This window comes from Vidua chalybeata, chromosome 9 (genome assembly GCF_026979565.1).
Source record: "Vidua chalybeata isolate OUT-0048 chromosome 9, bVidCha1 merged haplotype, whole genome shotgun sequence".
Taxonomy (NCBI): Eukaryota; Metazoa; Chordata; class Aves; order Passeriformes; family Viduidae; genus Vidua; species Vidua chalybeata.
In genome coordinates this window covers 10420478-10433880 of record NC_071538.1, presented here as the reverse complement: position 1 = coordinate 10433880, position 13403 = coordinate 10420478, and the positions used below count along the sequence as shown (strand labels likewise).

The window sequence follows — 13403 nt, the reverse complement described above, 5'->3', positions numbered from 1 at the left end:
CACAAATTATTCCAGCCTTGAAAAAGTCTTCAGCAAGAGAACTAATTCTTTGCTGGATGCAAAGAGCCACACTTTAGTTTTACCTTGGCTATCCTGTCATGCATCCTGCCCTTCCGATCGTCCCCGCTGGCTTTAGCCTGAGCTGCTGCTGCCCTGTACTTCTCCAGCCGCTGCTGCAACGCTTCCAGCACCGTCCTGGGCTGCTGCAGGGACTCTGCAAACCACACAGACAATTAAATGCCCCATCATGAAGATTTCAAAACACACAGGCTGTCTGTCTCCTCCCCTTCCTCACCTTCTTCAGAGAACATCACTGGAAAGTTTCACTATGAACACTGCTGTTATAAAGAAAGTTTATTAACTTTTACTTCCATCACTGATCCAGAACAAAAGTAGACTGGATCAGCAGCAAACAATACTCAGGAACATTAGCCAGGTTTACTCACTCCTGCTGCAGTTCAGTGGGAGAGATAAGACCTTAAAGTGCTTCCCAGCTCTGCTATTTTCATGACTTATTAGAGAAATGCAAAAGTCCTACCTGAAGCTTCTTGGGTCTGAGGTTCAGGTGTTGCAAGATCCTGGGAACTTCCCACCCGAGGTGGTACTTTTTGCTTGGATGCATCTTGTACATGACCTAAGCTTCCAAGATCTGCAAAGCAGGGAAAGCAGGAAGCTTTGCAATATGTTCCATACACAGCAATTACTGCTGCATGTCACTCAGAAAACCTTCAGTTTGATCATATCATCTTCCTGAAAGCTTTCTGGCTTCCAAACAGTACCTCCATGGCTAGCTAAGTCTAAGGTTCCCATTATCCACAGAACGTGCTTTATAAGAGAAAATCTCAAATGCTGATTTAATTTTGGTTAGGGCTGCTTGAAGGAAAAAAAAAAAAGTAGTTCAAGTATTCTAAGAATTCTCTCCCCAAAATATAACTTGGTATCTTGGCAGATGGAAAGAGTGAACAAGTCTGCTAATTGACTAAAATATTCTAGTAACAAAAGATGTGCTGGAAAAGGGAAGAGACTCATATAATCTATTGAGAAATTCCAGCTTCTGGTATTGTATAACAGAAAACTACAAGATTCTTTGCTGCAAAAATCTTGCACTTTTTAAGGCAAGGTTATGCCCTGGGTGAGGTTCCTCTGCAATTTAGTGATCAGTAACTTGAGTCATGACTCTCGTGATTTACTGAAATAATGTGTCATTTAGTGTCTTAGAATAAAATAATCAACTAAAGTAAATTGTTTAAAAGACTTGGCCACAAAGACCAAGCATTAATTATTGGCTGGGATACTGCATCTACTAAAAAAAACCACCAAACTCTCTCTTACTAGGAACTGAAGTATCTTTAATATTGGTAACTTGCTTTAAAAATTAGACTAGTGCACTGCAATCTGTTTGCTAATCTGAACGTTATAAACTTTAGTTAAAGCACATAACACCATTAAATATTACAGTAAATTTTAAGAATGTGCCATTATCCTTCTTTCCCTTCCACTTCAAATACTAGCTGTTATTATCTACACTTATAAAAACCCAGAATATCAGATATCAATACTTGTTTGAACTTGTAATTCACAGAGAGTAACTGCAGTATAAGTAATGCTACCTCATTTCTCTTCACTGGTCTTGATTAGACTGTGAACATGCAGTGAGCCTCAGTCCTAAACAATCTCCAGTTCTTTTAATAGCTTTGCAAACAAATGCAGAATCATTCCATTACAGCACAGAGACTTCTGAAAGGGTTTCCTGAAGACAAGCCTTACCCTGAGGAGATGGAGGCATATTCTGGAGGTCTACTGGCTGCCCACTGTCCAAAGCTTCCAACACCACATTAAATTTCTAACACAATAAAAAACAAAAGGTTTATTCTGGTCTGTCCAAGACCTGCCACAGTAAGTATGTGACATTTAATTCATGTGGGTACAGCACAGGGTACGTTCAACATTTGGGATTTCTTGAGAGCATACCTTGCCTGTCTTCATGTATTCCTTTGCCTTCTCCAGGTCCCCTTGCTGCTTGGCTTTTAGAGCTGCTAATTTATACTCCTTCTGCCTCATAAGTAGGATTGCTCGTGTGCTGCTGTGCTGGGGATCTGGGAGAATGAGAAAATGCTGAGACTGACACAGAGCATGCAAGATTTGCATCCCTTGCTACATCCATCTATGCAAACCCACATTTGTCCCCTTTTGCTGTAAGTCACAACAGCCATCTTACAAATATCCTTTTTCCTCCAGTCTCCAGAAGTCCCATCTAGCATAACAATTCCATTTTTCCCAATTGGAAGAAAAAAATATTAGGTCTTTAATCAGTATCTCAAAACTCTTTAAAGGCTGGAATTCCACATGTCAAATAATGAAGGAGAAACTGAGGCACAGAAGTAGTTAAGGATACTGATCCAGTGCACAGAAGAGCTCTAAAACAATAACTGATTCCACTGCCAGAAACTCAGCATTCCATGGACAGGTCCGAGATATTCAGCAGGAAGTTCCAACTAAGCAGTGCTTTGCTACACTCAACACAAACATCAGGGAAGCTGCAACTGCTTCTCCTCTCAGATCACAGTACCTGTTTCCACAGTAGGATCAGCAGCAGCACGACCTTGCAGAGACTCTGATTCCAAATGCTCCCTTGCCTCAGGAGAAGCCTTCTGCTCATCATCTGCAGCAGAGTCAGCTTTATTCTCTGGTGAATCTCCTGAATTCTCCAGCTCCACTCCCATGGCTTGAGGTACGTAAGAAGAACTCTTTCCTGTTGCAACTGGAGGTGGCATTTCTTCCTCATTGATTTTTTTGCCTTTCTTCACTGCAGCCAGCATGGTTTCCAGTGTCTGGCACAGAAGGAGCAACAGAGTCAACAGGCATTTTCATCCAACAGGTTACTAGCATAAAATCATTAGAAGACAAATTCATCCCCTTATATGTGACAGGCTCTGTCACACACACCACCACAGTGGTGCAGCACAGTGCAAAGGTCTTGTTACTCAAACCAGATAACTGCAGGTACCTCAGCCCCCAGAATTATTGGAGAGCTGATGTGATCCACTCAGCTTTGTCACAGAAAGTCACCAAGGAAGCCATTTATACCAACTGTAGATGGATTTTGTGTGTCTTTAAAATGTAATAAAATATGTTATTCTGAAATGTCATTGCCTACATGGATCCAGGGAAGGAAGGGGTCTGCAAACCTATTTAATGCAATGAGAAAAACCATTAAATACTAATAAAGGAAATGGACCTTCAGCTCACCACCTATGGTAAGGAACTCTCACCATCTCTAACTTGGGTTAACTGCTGCTCATTTTTCTAAAACCCCTCCTCCTCCCCAAGTATTACCTTCCTCAGTATTTTTATTTTTTAAATTTAATTTGAGGTTCAGACAAAAGACCACCATGCACTCCAAGTCAAAACAAAAGTTTTACTTCTTTAATCTTCCAAAGAAACTGAAATGGAAGCACAGAAAGACAACAACAACAAAATCTCATCGGTGCCAGAATCACTGCTATTTTTTTTTAGCCATGGCATTGTCTGACCTATTGAGTAGCAGTGGCAGAGATACTTTGAAATGACTGCATGTGAAACTGGGGTTCAGACCAGCAACCCACAGGCAGCTCCCTCTTCTCCACACGGGGGTGACAGACTGAAATTGAAGTTCACAGTTCCAAGAACTACATATAAGAGAGAGCTCTACACCAATTATTGGCATATAATTTTGCCAATTAAGTAGCTGTGAAGTGAGATCTGGTCTATTATCCTCAGTTACACTGCTTAGGCACAGGGAAACTCCCTACCCTGAAAAATGAAGGAAGTGGCACACTGCACTAAGCTCATGATTGGATAGAATAGCTGGTTTGCCCATTCCTGTGGCTCTCAGAAAGGCCAGGTGGTTTTGTGTACATTCCTGTCAGGGCTGGCAGGCAGTGGACACACAGAGACATCTTTCATGCGCTTTTTCTTCCCCAAGTTTGGCCTCAGTTGCTCCCTTTGTACCCCAAGACACCTGGTAGCCAGTGAGCCATTACATCCTGCCCCAGTGCACAGCCCTGAGCTGTACAGCTTTGCTGCTGCCTGAGGTGATGCAGGAGAGCTGCTGAAAGCAATGGGGAGAGAAAGGCCCTGCCCAGCAGTGAACAAGCACTGCAGCTCACTGCAAGCACGCCACCTGCCTGGAACCACGAGAGGCTGGAGAGACTGCTCTTTGCTGCAGTTCTTAATTGCCTTCATCAAAAATCCTGCTCTATTCCTTTTCAAGCACAGCCAACACACTCAGGGAAAGGCACCACCTCCCTTTGTTAGACAGAAGTTAGTGGAAGGTTAGTACCTAAGGGAAGGCAGCAGTGATGAACTGCAAGGTGTATGTGCTAGGAAAACTCCTAAACTTTGCTTTAAGGTAACACTGAGCAGTCACCCGTCAAATTCAGATCGAGGCAGGTGGGTTTAACTTCAGCATGTACACAAATCCTGCCTCCAGCTACCACCTGCCACATTCAACAGAAACAAAGTACAAAAGGCAGCTGAAGCCACGCTTTATCTGTGTGTTTGCTGTATGTGGGTAGTCAGTAACAACAAATGTTTTCAAAGTAACACCAGGCAGCACATGAAAATTTCGCTGCCCTGTCAACAAACTCACCCAGCTGGGAAGACCACACTTCAGAGAGCTGACTTTGCCTCACCCTCACTCACGTCCTGGTGATCCCAACTCACCTTCAGGCCTCTCTCGTACCGCCGTATTTTGGCGCTCTCCCCCGACTCCTTGGCGTTAGAAATCGCCGTCCTGTAGTCAGCAATTCTGCCCTCAAGTGTCCGTTGTAGCTCACTGGTAACAGCAGGAAGTGAGGAGGTCTCAGAAAAAACAATAAAACAAATCAAGAAAACTTATTTCATCCAGCTAGACGAGTTTTCCCACCGCACTGAAAAGCAAATACTCCTCTTCTACACCACACACACCCTGCTGTGAACTGAGTGCAGGAAGGAACAGCCCCTAAAACAGAGGAGCGTTTGTGCTGTGCTAACGGGCCCTGCATCCACCTCTGGGCTCTCTCAAAAGTCTCACAGAGAAGAATGGGAGGGGAGACTTGGGAAACTCTCACTCACAGAGTAATTGGAGCCATGTGGTCGGTGAGTAGGTGAGGAGAACACTAAAGCCTCTCAAACCCCACAAAACAGAGGGTGTGAAGAGGTATTTTGGCACAAATCTTGACTTATTCTTTTCTTATTTTTAAACCATGCTAGTTTGCTCCCTTCTGGGCTTCAACCTGGTTTTACAACAAGAGCTCTTTTTCCTCCTCCTACAGCCTGGAATTAGTTCAGTGACAAAAGCAGCCTAAGCAAAGTCATGAGCAGCTACTCACAAACTCTCCATAGCCACAGAGACCCTGCAGATGGCTCCTGATGCAATTATTGCCATTATCTCTATAGAAACCTCTCAATCCCATTTACTAATGGACCCAGCGTACAAGGCACTGGAATCTGTGGCACACAACAGAAACATGCCGTGACTTAATAAAGGATTTGACTGCATGAGGACTGACAAATTAAGCTGAAACAGATAATGCTACTGAGAAAAAATCCAAAACTATTGAGTTATATCATGTCTCACCATTTCAGCACACTGCTCAATACTCAGGGAAAAGATACCAACTCTGGATGCCTGCAGTGCAGTCTGCATGCTCCTACGTATAATGAGGGACAAGACATTCTTGTCTCCAATTGTTTACCTCTTCAGTTCTATGCTAACATCAGAATTCATCCCTGGAACAAAGCCAAAGGATAACCTGCACCCATACAACACTGCTTTCCCTGGAGGAAACAGCAAGAGTGTAGGTTTTTCTTCCTTGGAAGACAAGGCCTCCCTAGATTCTTGACAATGACCCTCATACAAGCCACATGACAACAGTGATTCAACAAAACTGCCAGAAACACAAAGTTCATTCCTACCTGTGATTGCAGTTCAGGTAGTTCAGCTTCTGGTTCAGTTGGGGATGGCTCTGTTGCTGTCATTTCATCCTCACAGCTTCCTGCCTCACGTTCTTCATCCAGAACTTCTTGCAACTCTGCCTAAGGTAAAAGTAAGAGCCAACAAAAAGCTTTTCCTCAAAATTTTCTCTGTCCTCAAAAGACAAAAATAAAATCAAGTCTAAAGTGCCAAAAGCTGTGGACAGATCTTGAACCCAAGTGAAGAGTCTGAAGATCTGCTATTCCAGTATTTATTAAATTCAATTTTATTTTTTATTATTTAAACTGGTTCCAGATACCACTGAAAAGCCGAACTGCAGCCCCAGGATCACCACACAAGTTCATGACTGGAGATCTGAAGCTGGAGAAGTTCAGAGAAGTACTTTTACAAAGATTATGCAAACCTAAATTTCAAATTTCCAAAAAGCCTCTACTAGCAATGGCAGTCAAAACCACTGCTTAACACTCCTTCCCTAAACCCTGCCAGTTAGATGACTCATTGAAACAACAAAGACTTTCTTGAGGTGTTCTCTCAGGCCAAACACTGCTTGAAGCAGTAGCAAAATGGTGGCAGACATCACTTTAAGGAGACAGTCCCTGGCTGTCCTTCATCAGCTGACAGGGAATGGGATTCCTGCTCTTCCCTCGATTGTCTAAGACCCCCCACACATATAAATGTTAGGAAACACTCTGCTGTGCAGGGGGATGGATCCTGCAAAGACTTGCATCTAATGGTGCTTTTGCAATATTTTAGCTTCTCATAAAGTTAACAGACATTTTTGCTAAATGCAGTTCTGTTAAAAAAATACAAAAAATGCATACTAAAACTATTTGCTAACAGTTATGCATACCAACAGGTCTGTATCTTTCTCCAAGTCTTCATCATCTGCATCTTCCTCTTCATTCAGGTCCTTCATACACTCTGCAGCCATCTTTTCAATATGATCCATGGGCAGAGGAGCTGTAAAAGGAAATCCCAAGGAGCCATAAACCATAAAGAATAGTTATGCACTCACCAGGTATAAATCCTGAAGGAGCTGCTACCAGCTGAAAGAAAGAAGTGCCCTCCCCTCTTGTGCCCCCTTTATTGCACAGTGTCATAGGTAACTGAGGATGGATTTATTGATGGATGAAGAATAAAGACTGGGAAGTGAGCACCCAGGAAAAGCAGCACTGGTGTTTCTGCTATGACAGTTGAGGCAGGCAGTAAGCCACTTGCACATTTTCTGCACTGCTGTCTCGTGATGATGAGATTCAGCCTTTTCCAATTTTTTCTTGGCTCCTTCATTTTGCAATTTTGCTTCTGGTCTTCATCCTCCTAAGTAGAGAAAACTCTACTTAACTCCTCATTGCTGAGTTCTCATCTCTGCTTCATCCTGTGCCAACCATATCTTCCTAAACTATCAACTTCCTCCACATGCTCTCCAAGGTGAGGTTGCTTGCCCACAAATCCCAACAGTCCACGTAAATGCCTCTTGATACTTCCCTATGCAGACACATGACTGTGACTCACCAGAGGCAGTAAAAGCTGCAGAAAATACAGATCTCCAGGACACAGCTTTACAGTCAATTTAAATGGATCCCATTCACTCCCTGCATTTGCTGAATCAGCTGAAAATTAACCCAAGTACAAAACTTTTTCTGTTCAAATAATCTAATTCACCCCATTGGTGCTTCGGTATTTGTATCAAGCACGTTGCTTTTAAGTTTGACCCTTAGCAAAACTTGGACTGCAGGCCATATCCAAAGGCTGTGCAGAAAACTGCAGTAGAGGCAAAAATCCTAATCAAGCTTCCTCAGATGGTTTTTCAGCTCTAATCCCATGCAGCAAGATGAGGCCACAATTTCAAACACGTGAGTGGCTGCCCAGCTGGCACTTATCAGAGACAGCAGGGATCTCTGTGCTTAAGATGTTCCAGCAGTGCAGCTTTTGCTGGAGGAGGAGGCCATTCCCCCACACCCATCACAGCTCTAGGATGTAATCCAGGAGGGAATTACTGCACCAGGTGGTCAGCCAAGAACCAAGCACATGAGTTGCACTGGATCCCTTTTTTCTGTCCTTTCCCAGAGAGGATCTGTTTCTCCCCAGTCCTCACTGTAGCTCCTCCTTTCCAGGCAGTGGCCTGCCTGCATGCTGCCCCCACCACTGCACTGGGCCAGGTCTCAGCAGTCCCCAGTGCCAGCTGCCCAGTTGCTCATCCTCCATGAGCTTCTAACCCACACACTTCCAATTCTAACAGGAAAACAGAATATCTGCACATTACTTTGGAAAATCCTTTTTTAACCACACATTTAGAAGGCACAATAAATGTTAGGCATAGTAAATGTTAATTTTGCACTGCCTGGAGTTTTATTTTCCTCTTATGAATAAAAAGACCAAAACAACAAAATAAGTGACATGAGGGTGAGAGGGATGTCAGCTCTTGAAAAGCTGACAACAGTTCAAGAGCTCCTGATACACAGATTCACCCTCAAAACATTATCCTGCAGGATTTAGCCATGAGTAACCTATGTCCAATGGCAGAAGTTCTGCTATATGCCTACTTGCACAATTGTGCTTATCAGCTTTAAGAGTTTACTAAAATTTTGAAATGTGGAGCGTGGAGATGATTTAGAATTTCATTTCAGATACAAACTTGTCCTTTGTCTGTCATCAGCCACCGTGTTTATAGAGTTGTCTTGCCTAAACATTTCAAAAATCTTCATTTCCCTACTGCTCTGTGTGAAGCCCCTTCAAATATTTCATGGAAATTACTGCAGAGCTGCAAATAAGGCTGTAGGTGCACTATCCCTTCCTTCCTGCACCTGCTCACACACCTGTAGGTCTCATTTTCCTTTTCCCACCTCAAGCACTGGCTGCCACCCCAGCTCTCAGACAGGCAGGGAGCAAACCTGGTTCAGCTGAAAAGCTCCCAAAAGAAGCCAGGTTTATTTTGGCAGAGGAGCTCCTGAAGCAGCTCACCCTGCAGCTCCACAAACACGGATGTGCTCAGAGGCAGAGCATGCTCACTGAGTGTCCCTCACAGCAGCAGCAGCAGCAGCCTTGGTTTATGGCAGATTACAGCCAGCCTGGAAACCACTGCAGAGCTCCTTGCAAACACCACCAGACAAAATTAACAGATGCTTCAAATATTAAGAATGGTAATAGCCCATTCCAAGAGACACTCTAACCTGCATAACACAAGCTACAGGATTCTCCAAGTAATTGCATCAGTATTTGCCTCTGAAAATGGGATTCAGTTTTGGTTGCAGACTCCAAGTAACTAAAAATATAATGCTCATTATGTAAATTCATTCTTCAAACAAAAACAGAAGAACAACCACATGACAAACAACCCACCCCCCATAAGAAACATAATTTCCCTTCTAAAATCATCTAGCGCCTACTACACCTTTTTATGACTTCATATGCTAAAAAAGCATGTCTTAATTTAGTCATTAAATGGGCCAACAACCAGAGATCTTTTTCCTACATCTACAAGAGCATCAACAAAAAAAACCCCAAAACTTTTACATTGTTTGTGGAGTAACAAATTAAACCTTTCAAAGTAAAGGAAAGAGCAGTTGCAAATTCAGCTTCTACTAGTGATAAAAAAAACCAGTTTAGATAAATTTAAAGATTTTTTAGATAAATTTAACAAAGTTGAAATTAAATTCAGATACTTTAACTTACTTTTCACTTTTGGTTTTGGTTTTCCTTCTTTCACTTTTGCTCCTGTGATAGCAGCAAGCTCTGCTTCAAGGTCCCCATCATCCTCACCTTCCTCTGCACCCAGAAGCATCTCTTCAGGATTGAAAACCACAAACAGCCCCAGCTGGAGCCAAGGGAAAATAACAATACAGAATAATAAAATACCCTACAGTTAGAACAAAGATGACACTCAAAAACATCACACTGCATGGATTATTTAAACATTTTAATGCATTCTGAATCCTGTTCATTTTTTTTTACAGCCCACTATCATACCACTTCTATTACCACAACAATGCATACCAGGCACCCATAACTGGTGTAAGGTACATAAATCTTAATACCTCACAAGTACTCCCCTTAAAACTCTACACAAATCATTTCTTAAAATCAATCCTGTTTAACAGTCTGACATAACAAGGTAGAGTAAAATGTTTGTTTTACTGAGCCTCGTGGAGCAGATAGCATCAGGGAAATTCAGGGCAGCACCTCTAACAGCTAAGCTAAAAAATATTCACTCATGGTTCACCACAACAGGTCTGACATATGCACACTGCAGAGACTTCACCCTTATCTCTTGAAGAAGCTACATTTACAAACACAGAACTGTTCTGTCTTCTTCTTACATCAGTTTCTAAATCCCACAGAAACAAACACAGCCATTAAAACCCAGTAATGCCCACACTGCACTGGAGAAAACCATCAGAACTGGCTGGCACAGATCATCAGCTGAGAGATAACATCTCAGGGAATAGCATTAATAACAGTAATTGGGAGATGACAGTAGGGGTTATCACTCTCTTGTGGCAAAACATTCCAAAGTACATCAAAGGAATCTTGGGGGTCTTAGTCTAAAAGGTATTACTTTAAAATGACATTTCAATCACTGTTTTTGTGTTTCTGGTTAAGATATTAACTGCCCCAGAAAAAAAAAAAAAAAGTATCTTAACTATGCTAAGTTTTTTTATAAACATGAATGAACAGAATTAGATTCAACCCATGATGTAGGTGAAGCTTTCCCTGGACTTTTCTAAAGCACAAGCCCTTATTGATCCCCACATGGCCAAGGAGGCAGCACTTCAGCTTCTCTCCAGCACAGGAAAAAACATCAGCTGTCCTTATTCTGAGGGTCAGCAATCTCCTTCTATCTTGAGGATCTGAAGTGCTGCAAGAAGCTGCTTGTCAGTTTATAAATTAATGTGAGCAATAGTTTTGGTTTTTTTAAACCCAGTAGGAATCAAACTGCTGGTGGCTACTGCCATAAAAGATTCTGTGTCCCTCTCTGGACCATTTTATAATCCCAAGGGAGAATGTGAAACACATAGCTGAGGAACACTGATTCCAAGGACCAGCAACAGCACTCAAAATCAGCAGCAGTTTCTTTCCTAGTCCTGATCCTGTCCTTGACATTCCATAAGGCACTGGGCAGATCTATCAGCCACCCTCTGCCTTATCCATCTCCCAGCTGTGAAGCAAAACTAAAGTATTTGCACACTTGGCTAGAACAGAAAGAAGGTGAGGACAAGATTTAAACAGGAAATATTTGCAATGGTGATCTAAAGATTCAAGTTCTATGGAACACACATAGGCCTTTCATCAGTGTGCAGAACACATCAGGAGCACACAGGACCTGTTCATTACCACACTGCAAGTGTGGACAGTGAAGCAACTGCAGCAACCACAGAAGTCAAGAACACAACAACTCAGCAGTTCTAGCTCCAGGTCCCAACCCATTCAATAAGGAACATTTCCAATGAAATTAGCAGTACTGAAGCACTGTTTAATAAAACAGAAAAAATAAGTTATAAAAAGCTTGCAGTTGATACACTACACAACAAAAACCTATTTTAAATTTAATTAATTTGAAAGAAGCCATTTGTTTCAAGAAACACTCATCCATTCTGTACAACAGGCTGAATAATTAATTGAATTAGAAATCAGTAAAGTATGTTAATCAGATCCTTGAATTACTCTTTGTCTTTTTGTCTTTTCAGGGTGAGGTTTCTTTTTTTTTTCCCCCAGAAGGAGGAAAGATTTTTTCACCTTTTATCTTTCCCCTGCTCAGAGGAACTGAGTTATACACTATCTCTCTCACTCAGAAATGCAAACTTTCACACTGGAGCCACGGTGACATTATGGATCACTAACAACAGCATTATGCCCTCAGTATGAGAACACTGGTTCCTAAGAAATCACCAAAAGAGAACATGTTAGCTATTTTCTCTGTTCTAATAGCCTGTTACAATCTCTTTTCACATTTCTCTATTCTTACCGGTTATTCCACCTGTTACTTGCCTCTATTCTACCTTCAAAAGTTTCTGAAATTCCATTCTGGTTCTAACATATTCTTTAACTCTAACTACACTGTTTTTCCATCAGTTTTCTACCCAGAATTTTGCTTTGACTATATTTCTAGTTTTGACACTGTCGCCTGACTTTCTGCACCTGCCAACCATGACTAATTATTGTTTCTCTCCACAAGACTTCTGAAACTCCATCAAAAGGTAGATAAGTAGGGAAAAAAACCTCAACACACAGACACAGGTAAACTCACTTTTATCTACAGGAAAATGGCATATCAGTCTGTTACAAGAAAAAATGACTATACAAAGGGAAATTAAAATTAACTGTCTCTTGTTTAGCACCTTAATATTCTCTCATATATGTCCCTTAAATTTGTTACCTGATTCTGCTGTTCTTATTTGTGTTTTCTTTGAGATGTAAGGAAAACCTCCACAGAGTCACTGAAGTTATTATTAAACCTCAACATAGCTCGGCTAAGAAAATACTGTAAGCATGAGTCATGAGGTCTCATGCAAAGATTACAGCATTACAACACTGTGCCTTCCCTGCAAGACCTCCATAGCTGCCTATCAGATATTTACTTGAAGAAGAATGCATTAAAGAAGGAAGGAAAACAGGCACCACACAATCTAATTTTTTCCATGACCCTGCAACGCTTTTACCACATGGGAGATTCTGCAGGAAAACAGCAGCGAGAGGTCTGAACGAGACTATCCCGAGGAGCAGTGGGAGTGGGAGGATTCCCTGCCTGCTCTGCAACCACATCTCCCTGGCCCTCTGCCCTCCTTACCTGCTTTGCAACTGCAGCTCCCTGGCCCTTTGCCTGAGGGCTCTTTTTAGGTCTTCTGCCGAGCATGTTGGTTCATGAATTTCAGAGGGCTGTGTCTCTATAGGACTAGGAGCACACGGAACTTAAAATCAGCGCCCTGCCTGTGCCAAGGCAAAGCCCGCCGGACGGAGGCGGGCGGCGCGACCCCGCCGCTTGCCCCGGCTCTCCCTCACAGCGCTGCCCCGCCGTGAGGGCAGCGGGGGCAGCGCCGCGGGACGCGCTGCGCGGGGCCCAGGAGCCCGGCCCGGCCGCGCTCCGCCCGGGAAGCTCGGCGGGACCCGGCGGGCAGGGCCGGCGCAGGGAGGGACAGCGGGGGCGATGGGCCGGGAGCCGCGCGAAGAACCGCGGAGGGGCCGCCCGGAGAGAGCCCGACCCAGGCTCACCTCGGCTCCCGCCCGTGCGGTCGCAGCTCCGCCCGGCGCGGCTCGGGGTGGGCCCGCCCGCGGCGGCTGCGCGGCTGCGCGGAGGGGCGGGCCCGGCCCGGAGCCACGGCCCCCGGGCTCTGCCCGAACTGTCCCCCGCACTCACCCCGGCACCGGGGCGGCGGCTGAGGGGCAGGCCTTGATAGTGATCGGTCAAAGGAGTTGGGTATTTGAGCGGCACAGTTCGTGTTCGCGGTATTGT

General features: G+C 43.6%; 1 protein-coding gene across 2 annotated transcripts in view; it reads right to left on the bottom strand.

The window, feature by feature from the left end:
* Window positions 1-13203, bottom strand: part of CC2D1B (coiled-coil and C2 domain containing 1B) — a 28047-nt gene extending 14844 nt beyond the window's left edge. Inside the window, exons 1-11 of one of the 2 annotated variants that reach the window (XM_053950313.1) lie at window positions 13163-13203; window positions 12741-12845; window positions 9629-9770; window positions 6807-6916; window positions 5938-6057; window positions 4705-4842; window positions 2570-2831; window positions 1972-2096; window positions 1768-1843; window positions 539-649; window positions 84-214 (exon numbers count right to left, since the gene is read on the bottom strand). In XM_053950313.1, coding sequence (XP_053806288.1) covers window positions 84-214; window positions 539-649; window positions 1768-1843; window positions 1972-2096; window positions 2570-2831; window positions 4705-4842; window positions 5938-6057; window positions 6807-6916; window positions 9629-9770; window positions 12741-12806 — 1281 coding nt within the window. In that variant the 5' untranslated portion in view covers window positions 12807-12845; window positions 13163-13203. Of the gene's footprint in view, window positions 1-83; window positions 215-538; window positions 650-1767; window positions 1844-1971; window positions 2097-2569; window positions 2832-4704; window positions 4843-5937; window positions 6058-6806; window positions 6917-9628; window positions 9771-12740; window positions 12981-13162 lie in introns of those variants that run through there. The other variant, XM_053950314.1, reaches the window with a different exon arrangement.
* Window positions 13204-13403: the final 200 nt, after the last annotated feature.